Source organism: Rhinatrema bivittatum, chromosome 10 (genome assembly GCF_901001135.1).
Source record: "Rhinatrema bivittatum chromosome 10, aRhiBiv1.1, whole genome shotgun sequence".
NCBI classification, from domain to species: Eukaryota; Metazoa; Chordata; class Amphibia; order Gymnophiona; family Rhinatrematidae; genus Rhinatrema; species Rhinatrema bivittatum.
This window is the reverse complement of record NC_042624.1, coordinates 54452318-54480042: the sequence shown is the minus strand read 5'-3', so window position 1 is coordinate 54480042 and position 27725 is coordinate 54452318. Positions and strand designations below refer to the sequence as shown.

Sequence of the window (27725 nt, the reverse complement as noted above, 5' to 3'; positions counted from 1 at the left end):
TTTTTTTTTTTTTTTTCAATTTAAATATCTGGCTAAGGGCTCTCTTTACTAAGCATTTTTGCCATAGACACAGAATGGGAGAAAAGCCTTAAATCAGGCTTTAAGTTGTTTTTAGCTAGATAACAAGTTACCTGGTTAAAACATCTCTGTTCAGAAAGGCAAGATATTTAAACTCCAAAGATTACCCAACTAAGCCAGACAAACCCTTAACGTACGCAGCCACCACTTACTCTCCGTGTGTGGCGTCCGCTTTTCTCGACCCCCCTTTTCCCCTTTGTTTTCCCTCGTGATAACTCAATGTAACATCAAACTCTTGACAACTGTTGTTTGGTGTGAAAAAAGGCCGCAGCTTTTATTATTTAACAACATATATAATATCTTTCTGGTATACCCGAGCCGATGCGCTGCCCTGACCGCCTGCCGTAACCAAGCCAGGCGTCCTGTAGCCAGGATCCCCCGCCGCGTGACCTCACCCTGGCGGGGGTCCCGCCCTTGGCGCTTTTCGTCGCGCCCCGCCTTAGCAGCGCCTCCCATGGCGCTGACGGCTCCTACTCCGTCTGGTGATGCCGCCGGCATCCCTTACTCCATGTTTGACCGACCCGGGTAACCGCCAAGGCGCGAGGTAGGTAACCCCTTGCCTCGCGTCCCCCCACTAACTTAACTAGCTGCGGCCTTTTGCTTCCTTGTATATCTAGCTTCGATGGCGTCCTGTAACGCATTATTGAATATATCATACCCAATGTCCGACAAGTGTACCCCGTCCTCCCTGAACAGTCCCGGACACTTGTCTTCTGCCCACTGGTGTCTGATCTGCTGAGTCCCGCTTTTTCCTGCCCACCTCTCCAGCTGTCTATTCACTTTCTTTCTACCTCTGTTCCATAACTTGGAGTCTGTCCACTTGGGCCTTGGGATGATTTCTGACCAGATCACCGCTGCCTTTGGGTATAACCCTGAAATTGTTTTTAAATCGTCCTTTACTAATTGTATTAGTCTTTTGCAAGTCAATGCATTCAAGTCGTTGCCCCCCAGGTGTACTATTATCACTTCTGGAGCCGCCTTGGATTCCCTCAGGCGCCGCAATAGGGGCAATAATTGCTTCCATCGCATGCCTGGTTTTCCTATCCATGACACGCTCCACCCCTGAGGAGCCAGGCCCAGGTGCTGTCCATAAGGTCGTCCCTTCGCTCTCTTGGCCGCCCATCTTACGTATGAGTGGCCAATGATCCAGGCTGTCCGCTGCGCCCTCTGTTGCTCTGGAAAATAGAATTAACAGGTTTGGTTAGGTTGATTATTAGCCGCCCTGTCCAGCCGAACGTATGTATCGACTGCATTTGATCTCCATCTCCCGATCCTTTTTATAGTGTCCTTGTCCAATCCGGCTTGCGCTGCACTTGTCGCTGCGCCTATTCGGAATGAGTGCGAACTGAATTTGTTAATGTCCCATTTTAATTTGTTAGCGGCTGCTTTCAGTACGGCTATCAGCTGGAATTTTGTCAGCGGGGAGCCGTCTTGGTGTATCAGCAAGTGTTTTCTGCCCACTGGACGTATATCTAAATATTCTCTGGCATTAAGGATTGGGCAGGTGTTACACCCCGTCACTGGGTTGAGCCGTAGGGTGGAGCCTTTTCCTTGTTGATCGGTCTTGGATCTGATTATGGTTATCCGGAGGATCTCAGCTGTGCACTGCACGTTTTTTATCAGCAGCCCGTTCTCTCCTTCGTCTTTTTTATTACGTGCCACCAATTCGCTGACTCGGAAGGCTCCGTAGAATGCTAACGAAAAGGCGAGCCTGAATAGCTTGGTCTCGAATGCCGATTTGCAGATTTCTTCCAGTACTGCCCATAACTCCTGCAACCTGTGGTGCGTAATGGGATGCCTGTCGTCCCTTTTTGGGCCTATTTTCCTTGCCCATCCTGCAAGCAACTTCTTTACTAAGAACGATTTTGTTGGGTCGCCCCATCCGAATGCTTTAAGGAAGAATGCTGCTCCCGCAAGGCGCTTGATCACGGCGTTCCTGGACATTCCGCTCTCTTTTGCTGCTATGATGAACTTGATTAATAGCTCTTCGGTTACTGGTCCCTGTGTCCATCCTATCTTTCCGAGGAAAATGGAGACTTCATCGAAACTGCGTCGGTATGAGGTCCATGTGGTCGGTGCTACTGATCTCTGGAGTAGGTCTCTTGTTATTGAAGACCAATTCGCCATAATCGATGTGGCATTGTTGTTGCTGTCTCGTCTGCCGTCGGAACCTGTTTGCGAAACAGATGCCATTTAGCGCGCGATAACGCATCAGCCGCGCCATTTAACGCTCCTGGGACGTGTCTAGCCTTTAAAGTTATATTGTTGCGCAGCGCCTCCAGCACTATCTCTCTCAGTAAGTTAATTACTCTCTGGCATTTTGCGGATTGCGCGTTCAGCACGTGGACGACTGCCTGGTTGTCACACCAGAATATTATGTGTCGGTTCCTGAGTTTGTTGCTCCATAGTACCAATGTGACCCATATTGGGAACAGTTCTAAGAAGGTGATATTTTTTGTCAATCCCTTCTCTTTCCATTCCTCTGGCCAAGGTTCGGCGCACCAGGCTCCTTGGCATAATGCGCCGAATCCCCATCCGCCTGATGCGTCGGTTTGTATATTCAGCTCTTGGTTGGATAGGGGGGGGTCTTGGATGACTGAAACTCCGTTGAATTTGACTAGGAACTCGTTCCATATCCTAAAGTCCTCCCTAATCTCTTTCGATATGCGTAGGTAATGATGCGGCCTCTTTAGCCCAACCGTTGCAGTTGCCAACCTTCTCATGAATGCTCTGCCCATGGGTATCACACGGCACGCGAAGTTGAGGGTTCCTAAAATGCTTTGTGCCGCTTGTAGCGTGATTTTCTTTGCTGTGCCCGTTTGTTGAATCATTTTGCGCAGTTTGGCTACTTTTTCTTCCGGTAATCTTGCTGTCATTCGCACGGAATCCAACTCGATCCCCAAGAACGATATTGTTGATACTGGACCTTCCGTCTTGTTGCTGGCTAGGGGTACTCCCAAATCGTCTGCCACCGTCTGGAAGTCAGCTAGTAGTCTGGCGCATGCGTTGGAATCTTTGGGACCCACGAATAGAAAGTCATCTAAGTAATGGGTAATATTGTGGGATTCAGCTTTCTTAGCTACCACCCAATGCAAGAAGGAGCTGAACAGCTCAAAGTACGCGCATGAAATGGAACATCCCATGGGCATGCATTTGTCGAAGAAGAATTGATTGTTAAATGTGAATCCTAGTAGTGGGAAGCTGTCAGGGTGCACTGGGAGCAGCCTAAAAGCGGATTCCACGTCTGCTTTCGCCATCAAGGCCCCTCTTCCACAGGACCGAAGCAATGCCAATGCAGTATCGAAAGATGCATATTGCACTGAACAATCCTCTCGGAGTAGATGGTCGTTTACGGATTTGCCTGGCAGGGACGACAGATTTAATATGAGCCGAAACTTTCCTTTCTCTTTTTTTGGGATTACCGCTAGCGGTGATATGAACATCGGTTGGAATGGCTGTTGCGCGAATGGGCCCGCTATCCTTCCCAATTCTAATTCTGTTTGCAGCTTCCGGCGGGCGATATCCTCGTGTTTGAATGCCGAGGGGGAGTTGTTGATTGTTGTTCCTTGAATTTGTCCCTGGAAAGGGATGACGAACCCGTCTTTGAACCCATTCCAAATCTTGCTTGCTTTGTCCTTGTTCGGGTATAGGTCGATCCATGGTTTCAGAGCTCTCAATTTTATTGGTGACGGTGCCTTTTCGAATTGGCTCCTCTCAGGGATTAGCCTTACTCCCTGGCAATGTCTTTTTGTTACATTTTGACATTGGGTGTGGTGCTGCGCAAATGGTGCAAACATGTTTAAATTTACAGTCTTGAAATGTACATGTTGCTTTGTTGTATCGCCAGCAGCTGTTGTCGTGCGCTGGTGTCTGTTTTGACGGGTATCTGTAAGGAGATGATCTTCTGGTATTCCTCGCTTTCGTCCCTGTCTCCACGGTTTTGCAGGTCATATGTTGTATCCACAGGCTAACGTCCTGTGTTCCCCAAGTCATATGACGGTTCTCTTCCATTTTGTCTCGGAACTGCTCGTCATAATTCAACCACGACCAGCCCCCGTGTTGTTGATATGATCTCATGATGTTGACTGCATAGGCCAACATCGGTCCGTATTGTGAGTGGTCCTTCCTCCCGATCACGCTGGCCATGTATAAGAATGCTGTTATCCAATTAACTATGGTCTTCGGTATTTTTCTCTCTCTCTCTTTGTGGTGCCTTTCTTCTGTGGACTTCTTCCGCCCCTCGTTTTTCCGTCTTCCGAGCAGTATAGTAAAGATGTCGATGTATTTCTTTTTTTGAATCTTCTTTCTTAAGCGCTTGGGTACTTCTTCCCACAGTTCCGAAAAGGTAGTGAGTGCCGGTGGGCCTCTTGCCTCTTTTTCCCCAGCTCTCTTGTGTCCTTGTTGATCGCTGTCGGAATCTGAGGACGAACTAGAGGAACTGGATGAGCTACTCGAGCTGGTGCTCTCTCTGCGCCTGCGCTTTGTTTTCTGCTTCTTTTTTTCCCGCCCTGAGTTATCATGCCTCCCCGAGTGCCCTGAACTATGCTGTAGTACCCTGATCCCCTGGTCGGTGTCTTTTTCCGAACACTCACCCGCCGTCTGATGTCCACTTGTAATTTGGTGTGCAGCATAACTTGTCGATGGCTGTTCCTCCTCCTCCTCGAGTTCGTCAGCCGTCGGCCCTCTTTGTTCTCCTGATGAAGTTGCCCCTTCCTTGGTGGCTTGCCTTGTGTCTAGGATGTACCTGTCCTGCTCTCTTCTTGTTGTTGCGCTTTGACCTTGACTCGTTCCTCTGTCATTGTTGACTGCTGGTTGCATGTATCGTTGTGGAGGCCATGATCCTCCTTCTCCGTCTAGACTCCGCGCGGGTCTCCTAGTTGGTTCGATCCAATCTCCATCTGCTGGGTGCTGATGATACTCGTGCTGCCTTACTTGATGCCGACCGTCCTGTGGCCTCCTGGACGAGTTCGCGTAAGGGTGTACTCGTAGCTCTTCGAATCTGCCGCTCCTTTCTCCGTTGTTCCAGTTTGGATTTTCTCTCTGAAGCCATCTTGTGGTACCATGATGTTGCCACGGATCGCGTGCTTGGTATTCGCGCTCGAAGCTGTTTCGCGTCTGGTAATCTCTGACTTGGTACCCCGCGTGTCCTGAATCGTACTGCCACGCGTCGTAAAGCGGTGAATGTTCTCTGACCCGCTGCATTCTCGTCGGTGGATTGCTCGGCATGTTCGGCTCGTCGCCGGGGACATCTCTCGTTTTGTTCTGCTCTGTTCCCGCATCCGTTCCGTCTCCTGGGGCTTCTGGTATTTCGACGTTTGGCTCGACTGTTTCGCTGCTTAGAGCCCTGGAGCCGACCTTACGGGCTCCTCCTCGCCCTTCTCTTGTCCTCCTCCCGCCGCGAGCTCTCTGCCTCGGTGGTGGGTCGAGGTTCGCTCTTCCTTTTTTACTGCCTTCTGCTAATGCCTTGGATCTTGTGATTCTTTGGGTTTGACCCGCCTTCTTGCCCATCCTTGTAACGCGTGAGGCTTTGCGTGCTGGCATGCTGATCCTACGGAAATACTATAATAAATGCGATAGCTAGTTAGCATTGAAATGACGACTTGTTCTGTCTATAATGACACACTCCCCTGCATTTTGCTCTTATTCAGGATTTTTTTTTTTTTTTTTTTTTTAATTGCCTCTGAGCCCATTTGCCTACAACAACACACAAATACGTGAGTCCTGTGCGAACCGTATCCATCCCGTGCATGCCTTTTCTTATTACGTCCCAATAGCACCCCCCGTGCTGGGGTGGCTACCTCCCCCCGTGTTGGGGCTGCCCTACTGGGAACCGAGCCCCCCGAGCTGGTGGCGCGATCCGGGCCTCGCAAAGACCCAACCATCGCCGGCTCCGACCTCCTTCCCTGAGTGACGCCGGACACCCAGACCTTCTGCCCACCCACATCTATTTACGGGCTGCCCAGCCCCCCGCGCTCGCAACGCTGTGCCATCGCCGACCTGTCCTCCATCACATTCCCCAACCATTCCCATCAGTCTATAAACGATTGTATAATTCGCCTTCCTCCATACACGATTTTCCAATTCCAAAATTTTTTTTTTTTTTTTGGAAACCCTAGAAAGTCGGGCGGACCGATGGCTCTGCCGGGAAGCCCGAATTTTTTAAACTAAGACCGACTTTCTACCTCCCTCCGTGGGATTCAAACTCATGCCCTTCACTCTACGGAGACAAAACTGCCTTCCTGCCTGCCACCTCCAAGTTTCAACGCCTCCCGCTTAAAAGTCCCCCGCAAAATTCCCCGCGTCCCTTGCGGCCTGCTCCGCCCTCCGTCAGCCACCTGGGACCCACGTGGGGGGGGGGGGCCCCCGGGCCCCCACCTGCCTCCACCTCCACCCCCACGGGGTTCGCCGACGTCGAGGGATGTCCGCGTGTCCGAGGGGTGATCCGTCTCCCTGTGCTCTGGCCCCACTGCGCCCTGCCCGTTATTGTGCAAAAAAAGGGGGTTTGTATTGCCGCGGCGCGGGCTCGTGCCCCGGGGCTCTCATTGGTGCGGCACTCGGGTGTGTTCCGGGGGGGGGGGGGGGGGCTGTCCAGGGATCCTCCGCCGGGTGGCCCCGTCGCTGCGTATGTTCCCATGTGGGGAAAGCTGGGCGAGTGCGGTGTGGCCGCCGGCGATTGCGGCGGCGGCCGGCAGGGGGCGGCGGCGGGCGAGCACGGCGGTGGCCTTCGGGGCGGGGGCGCGGCGGGGGCCGTCGGTGGCGGCGACAGGCGAGGCGGCGGCGGCGGCCCGGGGGGGGGGGGGGGGCCGCCGTGGGGCGGCCTTTTCTCTTTTTTTTTTTTTTGCCTACTTGCTCCCGGTCTGTTCGACCTGCGCCGCTGTCTGCCCAACGTTTTTCCCCCGATCGGCTGCTCTCCTCCTTCCGATCGGCTGCTCGCTTCGCCTCGCGACTCGTTTCTCCTCGCGGAATGGCTGAAAAGGGGCGGCTGTTGCCCCTCTCGACCTTTTTGAGGGGTCTGGTGCGTCCTCAGTCGGCGTCGCGGGCGCCTTCCGATGACGTCCTATCCTGCACCTTCCGCCCCTTGTCCTTCCTTACCGCGGACCGCCGCCCTGCGAGGGTGGCGCGTCCGTTATGGGGGCGGGCTCGGGCCAGTAAGCCCGGGCCCTCCTATTTCCCCTCCCTCTTACCATCTCCCGTTTGTCTCCTCCTACTTTTCTCCTCCATATGTTTTTATTTTTTTAATCCATTCCTCCAATTGTATTCATAGTTTTGTCAGACACTGGGGCATCCAGGGGATCCCCCCAACTCTTACTTTTCGTCTCCATTTGTAGTTCCTTTTTCTTACAGGGAAACCAGCCAGCTCAGTTCAGTAGAAATCTCAGAGAGTTCAGAGCATATTGTGGTATCCCTAAACCTTTTGAAAGCTATTCTGCCATTGGTTAACTAGGCATTTGAAAGCTGCTTTGCCATTGCATATGGTTATGATTACTAGCCGAAAAAGGAAACCAGGCCGCCTCATAATATTCACACATCTCCTTCATTTCTTCTTTTAAAGAAAAGTTGATTGTATAATTAAATTTGAGCTTTTTTACAATTTCTTTAGACTTGTAGAGTTTGATTTTATTTTTTTTTTTCACTGTAACCCCTTCCTTCCTTGTCCTTTTAATTGTAGGATGGTTTAAATCTTCATGGACGTTTCAGGATGATGACCCCTGTGAGCAGTACTACAAGACTCTATTAGTTAATCCTATTCTGATGGTTCCTCCGACTAAGGTATGTGTTTATACCTGACAAGCAGTTGGTATCTTCCGCTTTAATCTGAAAAAATCAGTGCTGCCCACTCATGTATTTTTTGTTTCAGGCACTGGTTCTCACCTATACTCATTTTGTAACGGAGCCCTTGAAGCATGTGGGACAAGGAATCGGGGAGTTTATCAAAGGACTTCTGAACGAGATACCAATGTTACTGCAGATTCCAGTGCTGATCCTCATGGCACTGGCCGTACTGGTTGGTAGAAACCCTTTTTGTGTTACTGATGAGACAGCAATTTTGAAAAGCCATTTTCCTTAGTAAAAGAGCTCTTTTAAAAATTGCTCACCCTGAATACGGAACAATGTGTCTGCTTTTTTGAGCCATATTTTTGGACATGTCTCTGGGGGAGGGTTGAGTCGGGGATGCACAAATATCTACAGGAAAAAACAGGTGCATATTTCTATGAGTACTTTCACCGTGGGTACTTTTCAAACTATAGTATGCACATACTTTTCTCTTAGATTATTGGTGCAAAATCTGCAGATAAAAGTACCCATGAACTTTACATCTGCTTGCACAATTTTGACAAATGTCCCCTAGGTAGGAAAGTAATTCTAGAGCACTATAAGATTAGTGTTCAGACAAGACACATCCATAAAAGGTACAGCTTTAGTGTTTTTGGGGATATCTTCTCCCCTGAATTGAGCCTGGCCAAATAAAATGTTGTTCCAAATTGGGTTTAATTGCCCAGAGAGAATATAGGAAGGTTATATAAGTCTGAATTTTGTCCAGGACCCTGAAATGAACATTATCCCAGGACAAGCAGGATGCTAGTCCTCACATATGGGTGACATCAGTAATGGAGCCCTATGTACGGAAAACTTCTGTAAAAGTTTCTATGAAACTTTTGACTGGCACCAGAGTGCCTACTGAGCATGCCCAGCATGCCATGATATTCCCTGCCACAGGGGTCTCCCTTTAGTCTTCTTTTTTCCGCGAAGCAGTTAGCCTCGCGGTTATCAGGAGTCCTGTGGGATTCTCCACATATTTTTCCTTACGGAAAGCTTCAAAAACTTCAACCGCAAAGGGTCTCCCTTAGTTTAGTCATCGCGGTGAGTTTTTACCGTTCTCGCGATTCCGTTCCGTTTTTTGATTAAAAACAATTTTACCTGAGTCCTAGGCCGTCGACGGCTGTCCGGCCACAAAATGGCTACAGGTTTTAAAAAATGTCCGAAATGCGCGAGAAATATGTCTATCACAGACCCTCACCAAGACTGTGTACTTTGCCTTGGTGAAGGTCATGATGTAAAAAATTGTCCCTTATGCGCTACGATGACCTCGAAAGGTCGACGTCTATGGATGGACAAAATGGAGCAACTATTCAAGATACAGCTGATTACTGCTCCGTCTACTTCCACACAATCGTCTCCGGCTGGGTCGATTAGGAAAGTAGTATTGAAGAAACGTCACTCAGGTGAGTCGGGAGACGCTCCCTTTTCCTCCCCCTCTCCATCGTCCAGAGCATCCACATCGAGCAGCGAAAAAGGGCGCGAAAAAGATAAACATCGCCATCGGCATCACAGGCCGCACACAGCAACCACCGCTTCGATACCCGGCGAGCCATCGGCGGAGGACGGGACACCGATTAAGAAAGCCCGGCTCCAAAGTAAGGCTTCTGAGCCACCAGCTGGCCAACCCTCGCCGATTCCGGCGGAAGGAATCGTACCTCCTCAGGGCTCTGAGGTTGTACTGCTATCGCCGCCACCGCCTCCCCCCATGGGTGCTCTGTTCACATCATCCATGCGGGCGGAACTTGACAGTTACATACGTCAAGCGGTTAAGGATGTCTTTATCGAGGCGATGCCACGGCCTGCCACTCCGGTTCTGCCATCGACACCGGTCATAGGAGGATCTCCGGTCCCATCACCGATTCCTTCACGACCGATGCCAAGGAAATCACCGCTCTCCTCGATGGCACCGATTCCATCACCGGTTCTACCTAGGCCGCAATCACCGGTTCCAGCACTACCGATTCCCCGGTTACCATCGATTCCACCATGGCCATCGACCCCGATGGCACCGTCGATGCCTTCTCAAGAATCCATTTTTCAACCATTAATGGACAAGCTGGACTCACTGATCCATTGCTTCTCATCTTTACCACAACCTATAGATGTAGATGAGAATCAAGAGCCATTACCAGGTCCCTCGGGTGTCACGCCACCCCTTAGACCTCAGACTCCACTATCCGAAATGCCAGCTAAGCCTACTAGGCCGTTGGAGCACCCTCTGGATGATAGTGACCAAGAATTCTCCTCGGATGAAGACCTCCTTTCTGAGCCTTCTCCGCCAGAAGATAGAAGAAAGTCACCACCGGAGGATCTGTCTTTCTCCAACTTTATTAAAGAAATGTCTCAAACAATTCCTTTCTCTCTCATTTCTGAAGTAGACAGCAGGCAAAAAACCTTGGAGGTGCTTCAATTCGTGGATCCTCCCAAGGAAATTCTTGCTATTCCTGTTCATGAAGTATTACAAGAACTTATGTACAGGATATGGGAACACCCTGGTTCGGTGGCAGCTGTTAATAAGCGGGCGGATGCCACTTATCTAGTACAACCCATCCCAGGGTTCCAAAAAACTCAACTACCACACCAATCAGTGGTGGTTGAGTCGGCTCAAAAGAAAGCCAAAAGATTAAAGCAACACGCCTCTATACCTCCTGGAAAGGATAATAGGTTCTTGGACAATCTTGGCCGGAAGATCTTCCAAGCTGCTATGCTGGTATCTAGGATAAATTCATACCAGCTTTTCATGAATCAATACCAGCGTGACCTATGGAAACAAGTTGAATCCCTGTCTCATCAGTTACCTGACCATCTTCAGGAAGGATTTCAAAACCTCGTACATAAAGGCCTAGAGGCAGGAAAACACGAGGTTCGAGCCACGTATGATTCATTTGAAACAGCATCCAGATTGTCTGCATCCGGAATAACAGCTAGAAGATGGGCCTGGCTCAAATCTTCAGAGCTGAGACCAGAGGTACAGGAGCGCTTGGCGGACCTGCCTTGCTTAGGTGAGAACCTCTTTGGCGATAAGGTCAAGGAGGCGGTGGCCACCATCAAAGACCACACAGAAACCCTCAAACAGCTTTCTCAGCTGCCACAAGAGGTACATCAACCTTCAAGGAGGCCTCCAAGAAGGGAACAAAGAAAGCCATATTACCGCCCTAGGCGGTATTATCCACCAGTAGCCAGGCCCAGACAACAAAGACCTGCTCAACGGTCTCAGCCTCGCCAAAGACCTGCTAGGCCTCAACAACCTCCGCCTGCGGCGTCCACTTCCGGATTTTGAAGTACAACCAGAGGGCATGAGTCATTCCCAAAATCCTTATCCACAAGTACCTGTCGGAGGCCGAGTTGCTCACCATCTTCAAACTTGGACCTCCATCACTACAGACCAATGGGTACTCTCAATCATATCTCAAGGGTACCACTTGGACTTCCTCACTGTGCCAAGACACAATCCCCCTATTCCGTCTTGGACAGTGTCTCATCATTACACAATCCTGCAAGCAGAATTATCCACCCTCCTGACTGCCAGGGCCATCGAAAGAGTTCCCAGGCCTCAGTGGGGCAGAGGATTCTACTCCCGATATTTCCTCATTCCAAAGAAAACCGGGGGTCTACGTCCTATCCTGGACCTCAGAAATCTCAACAAATTTTTAAAGAAGGAAAAATTCAGGATGGTGTCCTTAGGCACCATGCTACCTCTTCTTCAAAAAGGAGATTGGCTCTGCTCTCTGGATCTTCAAGACGCTTACGCTCACATTCCCATTTTTCCACCTCATCGACAGTACCTGCGATTTCTGGTACAAGGTCAACACTTCCAATACAGGGTGCTACCATTCGGCCTTGCATCAGCACCTCGAGTATTCACAAAATGTCTAGCAGTAGCGGTGGCACATCTTCACAAGCAACAGGTGCATGTGTTCCCCTACTTGGACGATTGGCTCATCAAAAGTCATACACAGAGCGGAGCTGTCACTTCTCTCCATCTCACAATAAGATTGCTTCACTCCTTGGGATTTCTCATCAATTACGACAAATCCCATCTCACACCATCTCACCAGTTGCAGTTCATAGGTGCAGATCTCAACACCATCACAGCAAAGGCCTTTCTTCCGAAAGACCGGGCTCAATCGCTCGTTCTCCTAGTACATTCTATTCGCAATCAACATACAGTCACAGCTCATCAGTGCCTCATCCTACTCGGACACATGGCCTCAACAGTTCACGTCACTCCCATGGCCAGATTGACCATGCGACTAATGCAATGGACACTGAAATCTCAATGGATTCAAGCCATTCAGCCACTGTCCACTCACATCCAGATAACACCAGAGCTGAAGTCTTCCCTTCTCTGGTGGACATCACCAATCAACTTGCTCAAAGGCCTACCTTTCCAGCAACCAGTTCCACAAGTGACTTTAACTACAGATGCGTCCACCTTGGGATGGGGAACGCACATTGCTCATCTGAAAACACAGGGCAAGTGGACAAATCAAGAAGCCTCCTTTCAGATAAATTTCCTGGAGCTTCGAGCTATACGCTATGCTCTATATGCATTCAAGGACTGCCTTTCACACAAGACTGTTCTGATCCAAACGGACAACACAGTAGCCATGTGGTACATCAACAAGCAGGGTGGTACGGGCTCGTACCTCCTTTGTCAGGAAGCAGCTCAAATATGGGACTGGGCCCTAGCACACTCAATTCTACTACGGGCCACCTACCTAGCAGGCATCCACAACACAGTAGCGGATCGCCTCAGCCGTCACTTCCAACCACACGAGTGGTCCCTCGATCCAGCGATAGCAACCAAGATATTTCAACGCTGGGGTCAACCAACAATAGATCTCTTTGCGTCACATCTGAACTACAAAGTGAACAATTACTGCTCTCTCCTCTTCCAGCAGAACAGCTTACCAAAGGACGCGTTTGCCCGCCATTGGAACTTAGGCCTGTTATACGCGTATCCACCAATACCGCTCATAACCAAAACACTAGTGAAGCTACAACAGGACAAGGGGTCCATGATACTCATAGCCCCATATTGGCCTCGACAAGTATGGTTCCCCACACTGCTAGATCTCTCAGTCAGGGATCCAATTCGCCTGGGAGTAGCTCCCACTCTCATAACTCAGGAACAGGGACAGTTGCGCCATCCCAACCTCCAATCCCTGTCCCTGACAGCATGGATGTTGAAAGCTTGATCTTGCAACCATTCAACCTTTCAACCAATATATCTCAGGTACTAATAGCTGCACGTAAACCGTCCACTAGAAAGAATTATTCATACAAATGGAAAAGGTTTACTTTATGGTGCACTCAGAAAGGTTTAGATCCTTTCACTTGCCCCACTACCTCGCTACTAGATTACCTTTACCATCTCTCAGACTCTGGTCTTAAGACGTCATCTGTAAGGGTACACTTAAGTGCAATCTCAGCTTATCATAACAAGCTAGGAGATGCGCCTCTCTCCACACAGCCTCTCGTCAGTAAATTCATGAGAGGCCTAACTCACATTAAACCTCCAGTTCATTCCCCAAGCATTCAATGGGACCTGAACGTAGTTTTAACCAAGCTTATGCGTTCTCCATTTGAACCCATAAATACCTGTGACCTTAAATTCCTTACTTGGAAAACGGTATTTCTCATAGCCATTACATCAGCTAGAAGGGTCAGTGAACTACAAGCACTAGTAACTTACGAACCCTTCACGAAGTTCCTTCATGACAGAGTAGTCCTCCGTACACATCCAAAATTCCTTCCTAAGGTTGTCACGGAATTTCATTTGAACCAAACCATAGTTTTACCTACATTCTTTCCTAGGCCTCACTCTCACCAGGGAGAGAGAGCCTTACACACTTTGGACTGTAAACGTGCGTTATCTTTCTATTTAAACCGCACTGCAGCCCAAAGAAAATCAAATCAACTGTTTGTGTCCTATGATCCAAACAAACCAGGTAAGGCAGTGGGTAAGCATACTCTGTCAAACTGGCTAGCAGATTGCATACAATTTTGTTATGAAAAAGCAGGCCTTACTCTCCAAGGGCGAGTAAAAGCACATTCAGTCAGAGCAATGTCAACTTCAGTAGCACACCTTCGCTCTGTACCTATTCTGGACATTTGTAAAGCAGCAACATGGAGTTCTCTTCACACCTTTGCAGCTCACTACTGTCTAGACAAAGAGGGAAGACAAGATTCAGCATATGGACAATCCGTCTTAAAGAACTTGTTTCCAGTTTAATCCCAACTCCTTCTACATCCAACCTGCTGTGATTTCGACTGATTCATTTCAATAACAATACCTTACGGTCATTTCAGCACAAAATGAATCAGCCTCTAGCTTGCTAATCACCCATATGTGAGGACTAGCATCCTGCTTGTCCTGGGATAAAGCAATATTGCTTACCTTGTAATAGGTGTTATCCCAGGACAGCAGGATGTAGTCCTCACGAAACCCACCCGCCACCCCGCGGAGTTGGGTCCGATACGTTTTATTATGTTATTTTTGGCTAACGCTATTTGCTACAAACAAAGACTAAAGGGAGACCCCTGTGGCAGGGAATATCATGGCATGCTGGGCATGCTCAGTAGGCACTCTGGTGCCAGTCAAAAGTTTCATAGAAACTTTTACAGAAGTTTTCCGTACATAGGGCTCCATTACTGATGTCACCCATATGTGAGGACTACATCCTGCTGTCCTGGGATAACACCTATTACAAGGTAAGCAATATTGCTTTACTCTTCCTGCAGAAGTGCTGTGAAGATGGTGCTCATAACATTTTAGAAACAGTGAGAGAACTTCCAGAGGAGTAGCTGTGTTAGTCTATAGCAGCAAAAAAGGCTGGTGGCATCTTATAGATTAGGAGTTATTGAGGCATAAGCTTTCGAGGAGAAGGTGACTTCATCAGATGTCTCAGTAAATCGCATCTGTCATTTTTTTCACTGAGTAGACTTGCATTGCTTAACTGAAAATATTCAATTTATTTTAACTTTCACAAGCTGCTTTGACCTCGAGTTGCTGTGCCAGGACAGTAGCGTATGTGGGGCTGGGGAGAGGAATTTATTTAAAAAAAACCAAAACAAAACACCTGTCCTCACTACCTGTGTGCAAGGGAAGGGGCTGTAGCCCACAAGCCACTTGTTGAAACTTGAGCCTTCACAACTAAACAGTGAGATCAAATTGTGTGGCTAATGGACTGCTCACGTAGGCCATAGACAAGCTTACAAAAATAATTAACTAGTTGACAACGAATGTTTAATCAGAATATTGTTGGAGATAATGTGATGAATTTGCTAAAATTATGCACTTTATTAACAATCAAAAGATTTTTTTTTATAATCTTTTTTTATAAAAAAATTATTAAATTTTTTTGTAATGAAGGGAAGACCTCACTATTGGCACATTTGTGCCAATAGTGAGGTCTATAGGTATAGGTATTTAAAAAATGTTAAATAAAATCTGATTCAGAAATTTACCAGCCAATTGTTACAATCACTGGTCTCATCCCTTTCTTAAAGTAAAATGTTCTGTTAGAAAGTAGATTCTGTTAGAAAATAGTAAATGGTTGTCGAAGAGCAAGTGAGTTATTTATATAACGTGAATTTTTTTTCAAAAACCAGCGCTCTTAAAAAACATTGAGAATAAAAGTGCGAAGCAATTCAATTGTAACTTGCTATTTGCAATGAGTTAATTCTCACAAAGTCACATTCAACTCCAAAATCTGTTATCTGGTGGCTACCAGTATTGCTTCTTATTAGCCCATTTTATCTTTAATTTTCAAGCGGGAAAAACCTCATTTGTTGTAACAGTGATGTAACCTGACATGAAAAAGCAAGAGAAACTTATCTCATAACTTGAAATTCTTTTTTTTCTGTTCTGGATGCTTGCTTATAACCAAACATTTTTTGGTAGACCGCTGCCAACGTTGTCAACATTTCACTTCAAACGCTGCTTCAAGGTGGGCTGGTTACTCTATGGACTTTCCGTTTCAGCCCGCCCTGAAGCAGCGTTTGAAGCGAAACGTTGGTGGCAGTCTACCAAAAAATTTTGGTTGCTATAAGCAAGCATCCAGGAACAGAAAAAAAAATTTCAAGTTATGAGATAAGTTTCTCTTGCTTTTTCATGTCGGTTTACATCACCGTTACAACAAATGAGGTTTTTCCTGCTTCAAAAAAATCATCAGATTTTGTGCCAATACTGAGGTCTTCCCTTCATTACAAAAAATTTAATAATTTTTTATAAAAGATAAAATATTTTAAAAAATCTTTTGATTGTTAATAAAGTGCATAATTTTAGCAAATTCATCACTTTATCTCCAACAATATTCTGATTAAACATTTGTTGTCAACTAGCTAATTATTTTTGCAAGCAATTGGAGATTGACTCATAGACAAGCTTACTGCTAATTTCAGATGTATTTCTGACCCATGCTGAAAGAATCTTTGTTTTAACAGGGTTTCTGCTATGGTGCGGGAAAGTCGGTTGGCACATTAAGGCGTTTGCCTGGACCTGAAAGAGACCCCCGCGGTCAGATCCGCCAGGATGACAAGATGCCTGCACGCATAGCATATGAACCATGTGGTGGAGGAGCAGGTGATGCAGTTGGCTGTGCCCGAAGTCATGCATGTCGCTTGCAGCAGGAGGATGATGGCAGAGCTGCTTCAAGACCTCATTTAAGTGGAATGAATCCTGAAGTTGTGCGGGCAGCCGATGCAATAGATTCACCAGATCAAGCTGCAAGCACAGAGCAGCTCCATGCCTTGCCCAGTGTAGGTACAGAATTATAGCTACTATAGCCCAGCCACTGCTCTTCTCTTCTGCTGAGATGTAGGGCTACGATAGCAGCTATGTTAGAGGGATGCACTCTCTCCACAGTAACACATTAGTATGGCTGGTATGTTGGGAAATGCTGCAGTGATTGTTATAATAGATTCTCCTAGGTCAAGCAGGATGGTAGTCCTCACACATGAACGACATCGTCAGATGGAGTCCAGCATGGAAAACTGTCAGTTTGTAGAAACTGACTGGCACACTGAGCATGCGGAGCAGTTGTCTCATGGTTGTGGAGCTAATGCTCCTTTTTTTTTTCCCCAGAAAGCTTTTCCTCACCGGGTCCCTCTATTCCTCCTGGATTTTTTCTAGTAGGCAGCACGGTGAGTGGTTTTTTTTTTTTTGTTTTTTTTGTTTTACCTTCTGTGGGGTCAGTTCCCAGCAGTGCCGTCTACTGGTGTCTGCTGGCTATCAACCACATGCCAGGCTTCCTTTTTTTCATCATGGCGTCATCGGGTTTTTGTTGGTGCCTCCAGTGCCCTCTTGACTATATCCTTCATGGATCCGTATGAGGTGTGCATCCTTTGCCTGGGACATCACATGATGTCCACGGCTGTGTGTTTTTGCGACCAGATGACCTCCAAGGGCCGGCGTGCCCACCTAGATAAGATGGAGAAACTTCGGATCCAAAAAAAATCCAAACCTTTGATACCAGTGTTAGGAGCATCAACACTGAAAGGACATGAGGAGCAGTCATCTGTTTACTCTCACTCGAGGACTTCAGGTTCATTTTTTTCCTCTACGCCGGGGAAAGACTGGGGCAAGCACTGTGGGAAGTCTTGGAAGGATTGCCACCAGTCTCCATCCTGGCATGGGGCCAGGCTCAGGTTGGCACCGGCATCTGCTGCAATGCCCCCGAAGCGACCCCCACGGTGATGAGGTATCACCCTCCATTGAGGTTGAGGGTCTGAGGCATTCCTCACCAATTTCGGTGCCGGGTTCCGTTTCCCTTGGGGCTCAGAGGGAAACCTAGTTACACTGCCGCCTTAGGCTGTCCTGTCCTCTGCAGCTTTTGAGGAGGAGCTTGAGCATAGGGTGCAGTTGGCGGTTGGTCGAGCTCTGCAGGGCATTGAGCCGCTGGCCCCTCAAGTGCCTCCACCGGTGCCTGCTTTGTTGATGTTGGCACTACTCCTGGGGCGTCTCTATGTTCACCTTGGCATTCTCCTGATGCCAGTTGCCAGGGTGCTATCTATGCCCCAGCGGCCACTGGTGCTGCCTCCTGATGCTAACTCTTTTGTGAGATCTGCTGAGGAAGAGGGACCTTAGAGGCCCTCGATTCTGCAGCTAGCTTTGTGTGGTCCAGTTATGGGCCCTTCGGGGCTGATTGATCTTGGGAAAGCTGCCCCCCCCCCCCCCCACCCGAGCGATCTTGGTGATGATACACCTTATGACCCATGGGGAGATATCATCTGAGTCGTCCTCGGATCAGTCTTCTCCAGAAGAGCGGCGCCGGTCTCCACCTGAGGACTTAACTTTTGCTGGGTCCATTTCGTTCCAGCTTTTAACAGAGGAGGACACCAGACACAAGATGCTGGAAGTTCTCCAGTTTGTTTTTTATTTTTTCATAGTTCTAAGTTACGAGACTGAAGATGTCACCTGTGTTTGAGAACTAACATCCTGCTATCCTAGGAGAACACCTGTTACAGCTAAGCAACTCTGCTTTTCCTAGCATGTAGCCAGATGAACTCAGGACCAATGAGTTGTATGCTCTCCTGCTAGCAGATGGAGACAAGTCAGGTTTCGAAGCTGATGTCACCATAGATACACCCCTGTAGTGACCTCAGCCCTTCAGTATTTGTCCGTTTCCTAGCAGATGTGGACGTGCTTTCCCTATCGGGATCGCTGTACCCTTTAGAATAAAATATCTACTTTTAAACTGGAGAAAGATTGAGCCCACTCTCCTGCAGTGATACCTAAAGGTCCCTATTTAAGATTTATATTCCACTTTTCGCACTTTTTTTCAGCACTTCAAAGTGGATTACATTCAGGTACCGTAGGTATTTCCCTTTCCCCAGAGGGCTTACAATCTAAGTTTGTACCTGAGGCAATGGAGGGTAAAGTGACGTGCCCAAGGTCACAAGGAGCGACAGTGGGACTTGAACCCTGGTCTCCTGGTTCATAACCCACTGCTCTAACCACTAGTTGAGAGTTCCTGAGGTGATTTCCAAGATTCCTCCGAGATGTGCCTTGGTCCGGTGGCCAGTTCCCGGCGTGGACTTTGCTGCTGAAGCAGCAGAAAGGCAGCAGGTGCAGGAAGCCGAGCACAGTGGTGATGGCCAAAGCCCAAGGGCATTGGACCAAGGAAAAGGTGCTCTGGAGAATAAATCGCCTGGAAGCCCGGGTAGTCAGATAGGTATATCTACAGTTCAGCCACATACTCTGAGGTCAGGCGGTCCGCATGATGTCGGACAATGCAACAATGGTGCCCTACATTAGCCGCCAGGGGGGACCAAGGCCAGCAAGTGTCACAGGAGATAGAACTCCTTACGGAATGGGCAAAATTACACAAACAGATGATCTCTGCCTCCCACATTGCAGGGAAAGACAACATCAGAGCAGACTTTCTAATTAGGGAGCGTTTGGATCCAGGAGAATGGGCAATGTCTGCCAAAGCTTTTCAGCTAATGGTAGAACGCTGGGGCCTCCCATCCATCAACCTTTAGGCTGCATCTTACAATGCGAAGATTCCCCAATTCTTCAGTGGTCCCTGGGGATCGACACTCTCATTCAGACCTGGCCAGAATAAGACTTATTATACCCCTTCTCTCTGTGGCCCCTGCTGGGCAGGGTCATCCGCAGAAGCGAGCACCACATGGGGATTAGTCCTATTAGTAGCTCCAGATTGGCCCAGGCATCCATGGTATGCGGACATGCAGAGACTGCGGGTGGAAGACCCCCCTATGCCTACTACCACCCAGGGACCTGCTTCATCAAGGACTGGTCCTTCTTGGGGATCCATCTCAATTCTGTCTTACAGTTTGGCCCTTGAGAGGGCTTGCCTGGTGAAGCGTGGGTATTCGGCGGAAGTAATTACCACCTTGCTCCACACGCAGAAGCTCTCTACGTTCTTAGCGTATGTGTGGATCTGGAGGCCTGGTGTGAGGAACACCCTTGGATGATTAAAACCCCACTGGTTCTGTAATTTTCCAGGGCGGCTTGAATAAAGGGTTAGCCCTTAACTCCTTGAAGGCCCAGCTAGCAGTGCTCTCCTGTTTCAGGGTCAAGGTGAACAGAACATGCCTGTTGGCTGATCAGGATATGACTGGTTTTCTGAACGGGGTGAAGGACCTTCGGCCATCCCTGTGGTGGCCGGTTCCTTTGTGGAATCTTAATCTAGTTTTGGACATGGTCCTCTTTTCGACGCTGGGCAGTCTTTCCTCGAGCATATTAACCCTGAAAACTGTATTCTCTGTGTCGATCCACTTGATTCGTCACATCTCTTAACTACAGACATTGTCATGTCTGGAACTGTTCCTTCAGATCTCTTCAGGAGCATTACAACTTCGTACTATTCCATCCTTTTTGCCTAAGGTAGTCTTGGAGTTTCACTTGAATCAGTTCAATTCGTTGCCATCCTTAGATGGGCTCAAGGACTCAGAAAAATACTGCCTTCTCCGCCATTTAAACCTCTGTAGACTTTTGATGCGGTATCCTGAAGTTTCAGAACCGGTACACAAGATAGACCGCTTGTTTGTTCTTCATGGTGGAAGGAGACAGGGCAAACCAGCTTTGTAGGCTACCATAGCTTGCTGGATCAAGGAGGTGGTCACGGAAGCCTATGTAGAGGCAGGAAAGTCATTACCCTTCAGGTTAAAGCTCATTCCTCTAGGTATCAGGCAGTATCCTGGGCAGAAGCTAGACTGCTGTCTCCCATCAACATCTGCTGAGTGGTTATGTGGTCCTCCTTACACACCTTCTCCATGGCTAACTGGACTGTGGGCAGCCTCCCGCCCCAATTTGGGAGTAACTTTTGTACATCCCATTGGTCCTGAGTCCATCTGTCTACACTAAGGGAAAACGAAATTATCAGGTAAGTAAGTTCTCTTACTGTGACTCCTGTTTTAAATATCTGCTCCTGGTGGGCTTTAACTGGAATATTTTATAGCAGTGGTAGGCCCTTTGGTTCCTCTTCATTCAGGTTTTGTTGGTTGTAGAATGCTTTTTACTATTCATTTTATGTGAAGTTTATTTTTAATGGCAGTTTGTGTCTCTGTGAAAAAGCAGAGTTTTCCAGTTGATCAGCTTGCCATTAGAATGAGACCTGATGCCATGCTGTAGGCAGAGTGCCATGTCCGGCAGTTCCCCTTGCCTTCTCTGATGCTGCATATCAGTAGTAGAACTATTTTGTCTTAGCTTCAGCATTAAGAGACTGCCTGTACAATAGATTTAAATTAGTGGTGGCGTAGTGTGCTGCTGCTGCAGGTGGAATTTAATCACATTCCAATGGCAGCATAGCTGCTGTTTGAAGACGCTATAGTAGTATGAGCAGAGAAATCCCCTTATCATAAAATTGTATGTAATAGGACTCTGGAAATTTCCTCCTTTATGCTTCCATCTCACTTGGAACCAAGTCTAGCATCCAGCACTATCCATCACAGCTACCTGGGGTATTTAGCCCTGTTTTATATTAACTCTCCCTCACTTAGGTTAACCATCTTAGCAATGGTCCTTTTCCAGAGGTCATGCTACATATCTTCCTACAGAGCACATGCTCACGGTCCCCTGAGCAGACTGCCAGGTGTTACTGTTGATGACTGAGGATTCCCTATCCCTAGGTGCAATCCTGGCCTCTGAACTGATCCCTGCTTCTCTGCATGGCAGTGTGTATAGCACTGCTCTTCTGGGTTGGTCTGATGCTTCAGCAGGACACTGTTTTTTTAATAATAAAAAAAATCTGATTTAAAAAAATATATATTTCATAGAGTTGCTAAAATTAGTTATTTAATATCCCTTGCTGTTTGTTTGAAAAATAGTTGAATAAGTCCATCACTTGACTATACCATGCAAAAGGTCTAGTGGTGATGGAGAAGTTGAATGTTTGGAATAATTGACATTAATCATAAACCATTTGTCTTAAAAATAAATTATGGCTAGGTCTCTGGTGTGACTGGCAAGAGTAATTTGCTGCTGTCAGCTCCCTCAGCACTCTTAGCCAGATAAGTGGCAATGTAATATGTAATCTTCTGTGTGTGAAGGCTGAAAACGTATAGTTGAAAATATGGTTTTGTATTTATTCTGTTCATATGTTTTGACAGTGCAGACTGCTATGTTCCTAAGTTCTACTAAAGGAAGTTAGTTTGAATAGTGTGTGTTAACAGTGTATTCCCTCTTCTCAGCATGGAAATCAGAGCAATCCTGAGAAAGCAATGGAACAAGCCAGTGGGGATGTGGCAGGCCAGCAGAGAGGGCCTGCAGGTACTCAGCTCTTGGAGGAAGAATCTGGGCCGAAAGAGAAAATTGGATCCAATTGTATTCCTTATTGCGCTGAAAGCAACCAGAATTCTGCTGCATCAGAAGGACTTCAAACGATGGGAAACTGTGAGCAGCCTGGTGAAGAGCAGAGCAGAGTAAAGCGTGCTGTGGAGACTGTGACATGTGATATAAACTCCTGAAACTGTGACTTAATTATAGAAATGGGTTTCAAATTTCCCTTGACCTGGTTCTTTTGTATAAAATGCTGGTAATATGTAAGCTTGGAGATGAGAACAGGATCCTACTGCCAAGTGATCCAAGATTCATTAAGGCTTACAATAACTCCTCTTGCTCTCCTTGGATTGACAAAGTCTGATTCTTGCACCATTGTGAGTGAAAAGTAATTTGCAAGTGGTGGTGTAATTCCTATCCAATTCATGCTGTCAGATTTTAAGGGCTTCTGGAACTTGGTTTGATACTAAAAACGAAAAAAAAATATAGATGCTGGTTAAATATCTTAAGCCATACTTCATTTCGGGGCCACTGGTGTGAGAAGTAATGTCTGCTCATACCATTCCACAGAAGAGGAGAAGGCCCCTCCCTAATCTAATTGCTTTTATTTAGCCCTTAACCATAAACTATTGCTCATTAGTTGATCATTAAAATTAGCATCAAGCTAGGTTCGTACCCTCCAATGAAACACAGTCGTTTAGCAGCTGCCATGATCGAATGGAGTCAGTTTTTCATAATGCAGCCTGTTTTCAGAAGCCTGACCAGCAAGTCTTATAGCAGTGAAACTTGTTAAAGGAATCTTTAATGTTTTAAGTGATGAGTCCATCCTATTTTGTGGTGTAACAAGTCACACTCTACAGCCACAATTTACCCACTGTGGCTTGCAACTGTTAGGATGACAGCAGAACATTGATTTCACTGCAAGTCATAATACTTACGAGTGAATGACACGGATCCAGACTCTCCTACAGGCAAAAAGCACAGTTCCCAGTACATGCATAAACCATAAAAGGTGTATTAAAAAGTTGCAGAAAAGCTACAAAAAATGGAAGTACTACCTCAGAGTAAGTCTATTAAACATCCATTTTAATGCTTACAAAGGATTATTGTTTCATTCTTTGAACATTAGCCATAGGGCAGTGCTTCTGTACAGTCTGAACATTTTGTGTCCCCAGTTGTGCTTCTTATTTATGGTATTTTTGTGTGTTAAAAATATCTAACAGCCTAGTCTCACCCTCTTTCATTTGGAAGTTGTACAGCTCAATTCAGGTTTAGTTCGTGTGCATTCTTACGGGGTAAATTGATTCTTGAAAATCTGCTGGAGATGGACTTATGCAGGGCAAATTGCACATGAAACTCAATTGCAGCCCTTACACTATCAAGAGGCGTTCTGGAGGGAGGAGCCAGGGTGCGGGAAAACATTTTGCAAACTTATTTTTTTATTTTCAAAATGTGTAAGTAAATATACACACAAAGTAATGCCTGTGCTTGCTCTCCACAGGCGAACAGGGCCAACGTGAATTTTCAAAGAAGACTTTTGCGTGTGTAAGTGCTTAGACTTTAACCCTACAGAGGCAGTTGAAAATTACTCTGTGTATGTGCTTACCTCATTTATAAGCATGCTCCATATTAAGTCTTTTCATCTGTGCATTCTGGTTGGCAATATCTGTGCACTACTTGTACACCATTGCAGCCCTTCCCACCATTTTGAATGCTAAGAGAAACTTTCAGATATTTCACACTTTTTTTTTTTTTTTTAACTTTAAGGCTGAGGGGGGTTTGGAAACAAGTGGAAACCTTAATTTCATGACCTTACTACTACAAGGATTACTGTTAGAAATGTGGTGTTCTGCTTTTAAGGATAGAAGGCTATCAGAAAAATCTTGCTCCACACTCTCCAAAACTGTGCAACGCAGGCTGTCAAAACTATGCTGTCAAAACTACACACTTTCGCAAGATTAGTACAAAAAGATATAGATGGGATACAGAGAATCTGGTGGTGGTCTATGGAATTTGACAGTTTAAGAACATAGAGCATTACAAGAAATAAAAAAAGACCTCACACTAGTGGTCAAAAGTGCCGATAAGGGGGTGGAGTGGTGGTGGTGATGAACAGGGATACATATAAAGAGGAAGCATTAAGACAATTAGCAGATTCACAATTTTATGAAAAGTTGGATGGAGACCCTACAAGTCAGTTGAAGGAACAGATTGACAACTTGTTGGATGAAGCCCTATTACAGGGTTGGGTAACTAAAAAGGAATTTCGATTCTTAAAGGTAGATCATCCTAGGGCACCAACTTTTTATCATCTTTCTAAGATTCACAAGAATCTGACAAATCCTCCTGGACGTCCAATTATTTCTTCCCAAGGTTCACTACTAGAACCACTCTCTCAGTATGTAGACACTTTTTTGCGACTACTTATCCCTACATTGTCTTCTTATGTATGCGATTCTGGTGAATTAATACAGTACTTGGAAACTCTAAATGTCCCTTTGGAGGGGGTGCCTTTAGCAACGATAGACATTGTATCGTTATATACGAACATACCTCAGGATGCTGCTCTAGAGGTGATTCAAACACAATTAACAATGCAAGCCACACCAATTCGACCGCCAGTGACTTTTGTTGTAGAGCTAGCAAGGCTAGCTTTGAAAAAAAAATTTTTCTTATTTGATAATATCTATTATCAACAGGTGTGGGGAACGGCGATGGGGGCAACGATGGCCCCAAGTGTAGCTAGCCTTTACATTGGGCATTTTGAGTCACAATGGATAGAAACTTCCCCCTACAATAATATTTTGGTGTGGTGCTGATTCATCGATGACATCTTCATCGTCTGGCGAGGGACTGAGGTCCTTTTCAAGGAATTCATAGAGTGGTTGAACACTTGTGAACAAGCTTTACAATTTACATACACATTTGATGAAACATCAGTCTCATTTCTTGATTTAAAGATTTCTATATTGGCAAAAAAAAATTTTTTCACTATTTTTCAGAAATCTATGGATCAAAATACCATTTTAGAGTACTCAAGTTGTCATCCATTAACATTAAGGAACAGTATTCCTTTTGGCCAATTTTTAAGGCTAAGGAAACTGTGTTTGACAGTAGGGGAATATAAAGAAAGAGCAAGGGAGATGAGTCAAAGGTTTGTAGATAGAGGCTACCCAGTAGCTGTAGTGAGAAAAGCAAGCAAGATGGAATCATAGAGAGCAATTATTAATATCTAAACAAAAACAGGTTGAAAAACGTTTGACATGTTTTACCATATTCCCTGGGTGTGAATGAGGTGGTACGTAGCATCAGGCACCATTGGAATATATTACAAGTCCACGCAATTTTTGATTCACAGCCCTTGTTAGCTTTTAAAAGTGGCAGTAACATTAAGGATTATGTGGTTAAGTCACATTTTAAGGTTCCAGCTAGGAGAATCATAGATGGAGAGGGATATTCCCCATGTGGTTCCTATGCTATGTGTCCACTAGCTCATTCAAATATTAATTTACCATTTGAAAAATTAAAAAGGTTTAAACCTGTTGTAAAATCATCTTGTATCTCTAGCAACATTGTTTATGTAATCTAGTGCCCTTGTGGGTTACTATACATTGGAAAGACCACGAGATTATTAAAGACTCGCCTGATAGAACATAAAAGTGCATTGAAACGTAATAAATTAGAGGCACCGTTGGTGCAACATTGTGTGGACAATGTGCACAGTTTTAGAGAGTGTGGGGCGAGGAAGGGATTTAAATCGCCGTTTGTTACAGCGAGAGCAAAGGTGGATTTTTAAGTTGAATACAGTAGCCCCTGCTGGGCTCAATAAGGAAGTGGATTGGTCGGTGTTTTCGTAGGGAGAATCTGATAGGATAATTCCTTATTCATTGAGAAGTTTATATAGTAAACTTCCGGTAGGCACAGAAAGGAAGTGTTCATGTGCCATGTTTGAATAGCACAAGCTGTGGAGAGAATTCAAGCCGAGCTAAAATGTAAGTCCTGTTCTGATAGTCATATATAAAAGAATTTTTGTGAGATCGAGAAAAGGATGATTAAAATTGTTCTCTTTGCAGGATTATAACTAAGTGCCCCTGAAGCAAGCGCAGTGGGTGCGCTGAAACAGTCAATGTCGGGCAGGCAAATGAAATAACGGGCAAGGAAGGAGATCATATGTTGAGACAGGAGATAAGTTATTTGTTACATTAATAGCGAAGTAAGAGATAGAAATTAGACTACATGATAAGGGAATAGCCAGTGTGTGGCTTCAATGGGAGTGTGTGTTTAAAAAAAAAAAAAAAAAAAAGGTATTTTTAAAAGGGAGTTTGGAGGCTTTATTGCACAAAGAAATGGGTGAAATAGTGAAAAAAAAATCTTCACACCATATGGGAAGTGGTAAGTGACGTGATTGGACAGTGCTAATACAAGAGAGGGGTTGTAGCCCTGTAAGGGCAAGAGCCCATGAGACTGGAGCACTAACTGTTCTGAGACCGCTCCCTATTGGTGTTGGAATTTTGTGTAAAATAAAGATTTAGAGACTTATGTACTCTGCTAGTCTGCAGGTTTTCCTCAAGTTTGGATTGTGTTTTAAAATTAATTTGAGGAATTGAGCCATTGTTTGTTGTAATTCAGGAAGTTCTATGCCAGATAAACTTCCTGTAGCTTTGGGCGATTCATTATGCTCTTAGGGCGCTTCAAGACCACTTATCCCACAACGTGGTCCTGATTCGGACAGACAAGCAGTTAGCAATGTGGTGCATCAACAAACTGAGGCACAGGGGTCGTTCTGTACTGCCTCCGAGCAGAGGAGGATCTGGTCTTGGGCTCTGTCGCAGGACATGTCTCTTATGAGCGATGTTTCTAGCTGGAGCACTAAATATGGTGGCGGACCGCCTGAGCAGTTTTTCAGCCACATGAGTGGTCACTGAATCCAGCTGTGGCAGCCTGGATTTTCCACCTGTGAAGAACTCCGAATGTAGATCTCTTTGCCTCCCTGTGCAATTGCAAGGGGAGCAACTTCTGCTCCCTTTTCAGGACGGACAGACATCCAGCCTCCAATGCCTTTCCCCTTCATTGGGGCACAGGTCTCCTGTATGTCTATCCTCCTCTTTCACTAATCATGAGGTCTCTCTTGAAACTCCAGCAGGACCAGGGGACCATGATTCTTGTGGCCCCGTACTGGCCCAGCCAAGTCTGGTTCCCTCTCCTTCAAGACCTGTCAATCAGAAATCCTGTCAGTCTGGGGCCTGTACCCGATCTGATAACACAGAATCAGGGTGCACTGCGCTATCCAAACCTCCATTCATCTGCCCCATTCCGAGGTTCTTGGACTATATTTGTGGCACCTGAGGCCAGGCTTAAAACCACCTTGGGCCCAAAAAGCAACAAGGTAGGCACTCTAGAAAAGCTGTCAGCAAACGTAGGAAGATAGATGCCAGAGAACGTCTTTTTCAATATCTTTATTGCCTGGAGATGTATGAAAATAATAAAAATTGCCCGACTCAGGCCGAGTTTCGCTACGTCCCAGTGGCTGCCTCGGGGGCTATGAGACTAACATACATGTATAAATAAATGAATA

The 27725-nt window shown here is 46.3% G+C and overlaps 1 protein-coding gene across 6 annotated transcripts in view; it reads left to right on the top strand.

The window, feature by feature from the left end:
- Nucleotides 1-23646, top strand: part of CLCC1 (chloride channel CLIC like 1) — a 71320-nt gene extending 47674 nt beyond the window's left edge. For 5 of the 6 annotated variants that reach the window (XM_029617997.1, XM_029617996.1, XM_029617995.1 and 2 more), the window contains exons 8-11: nt 7748-7848; nt 7937-8083; nt 16351-16665; nt 22063-23646. In XM_029617997.1, coding sequence (XP_029473857.1) covers nt 7748-7848; nt 7937-8083; nt 16351-16665; nt 22063-22338 — 839 coding nt within the window. In that variant the 3' untranslated portion in view covers nt 22339-23646. Of the gene's footprint in view, nt 1-7747; nt 7849-7936; nt 8084-16350; nt 16670-22062 lie in introns of all 6 variants that reach the window. The other variant, XM_029618000.1, reaches the window with a different exon arrangement.
- Nucleotides 23647-27725: the final 4079 nt, after the last annotated feature.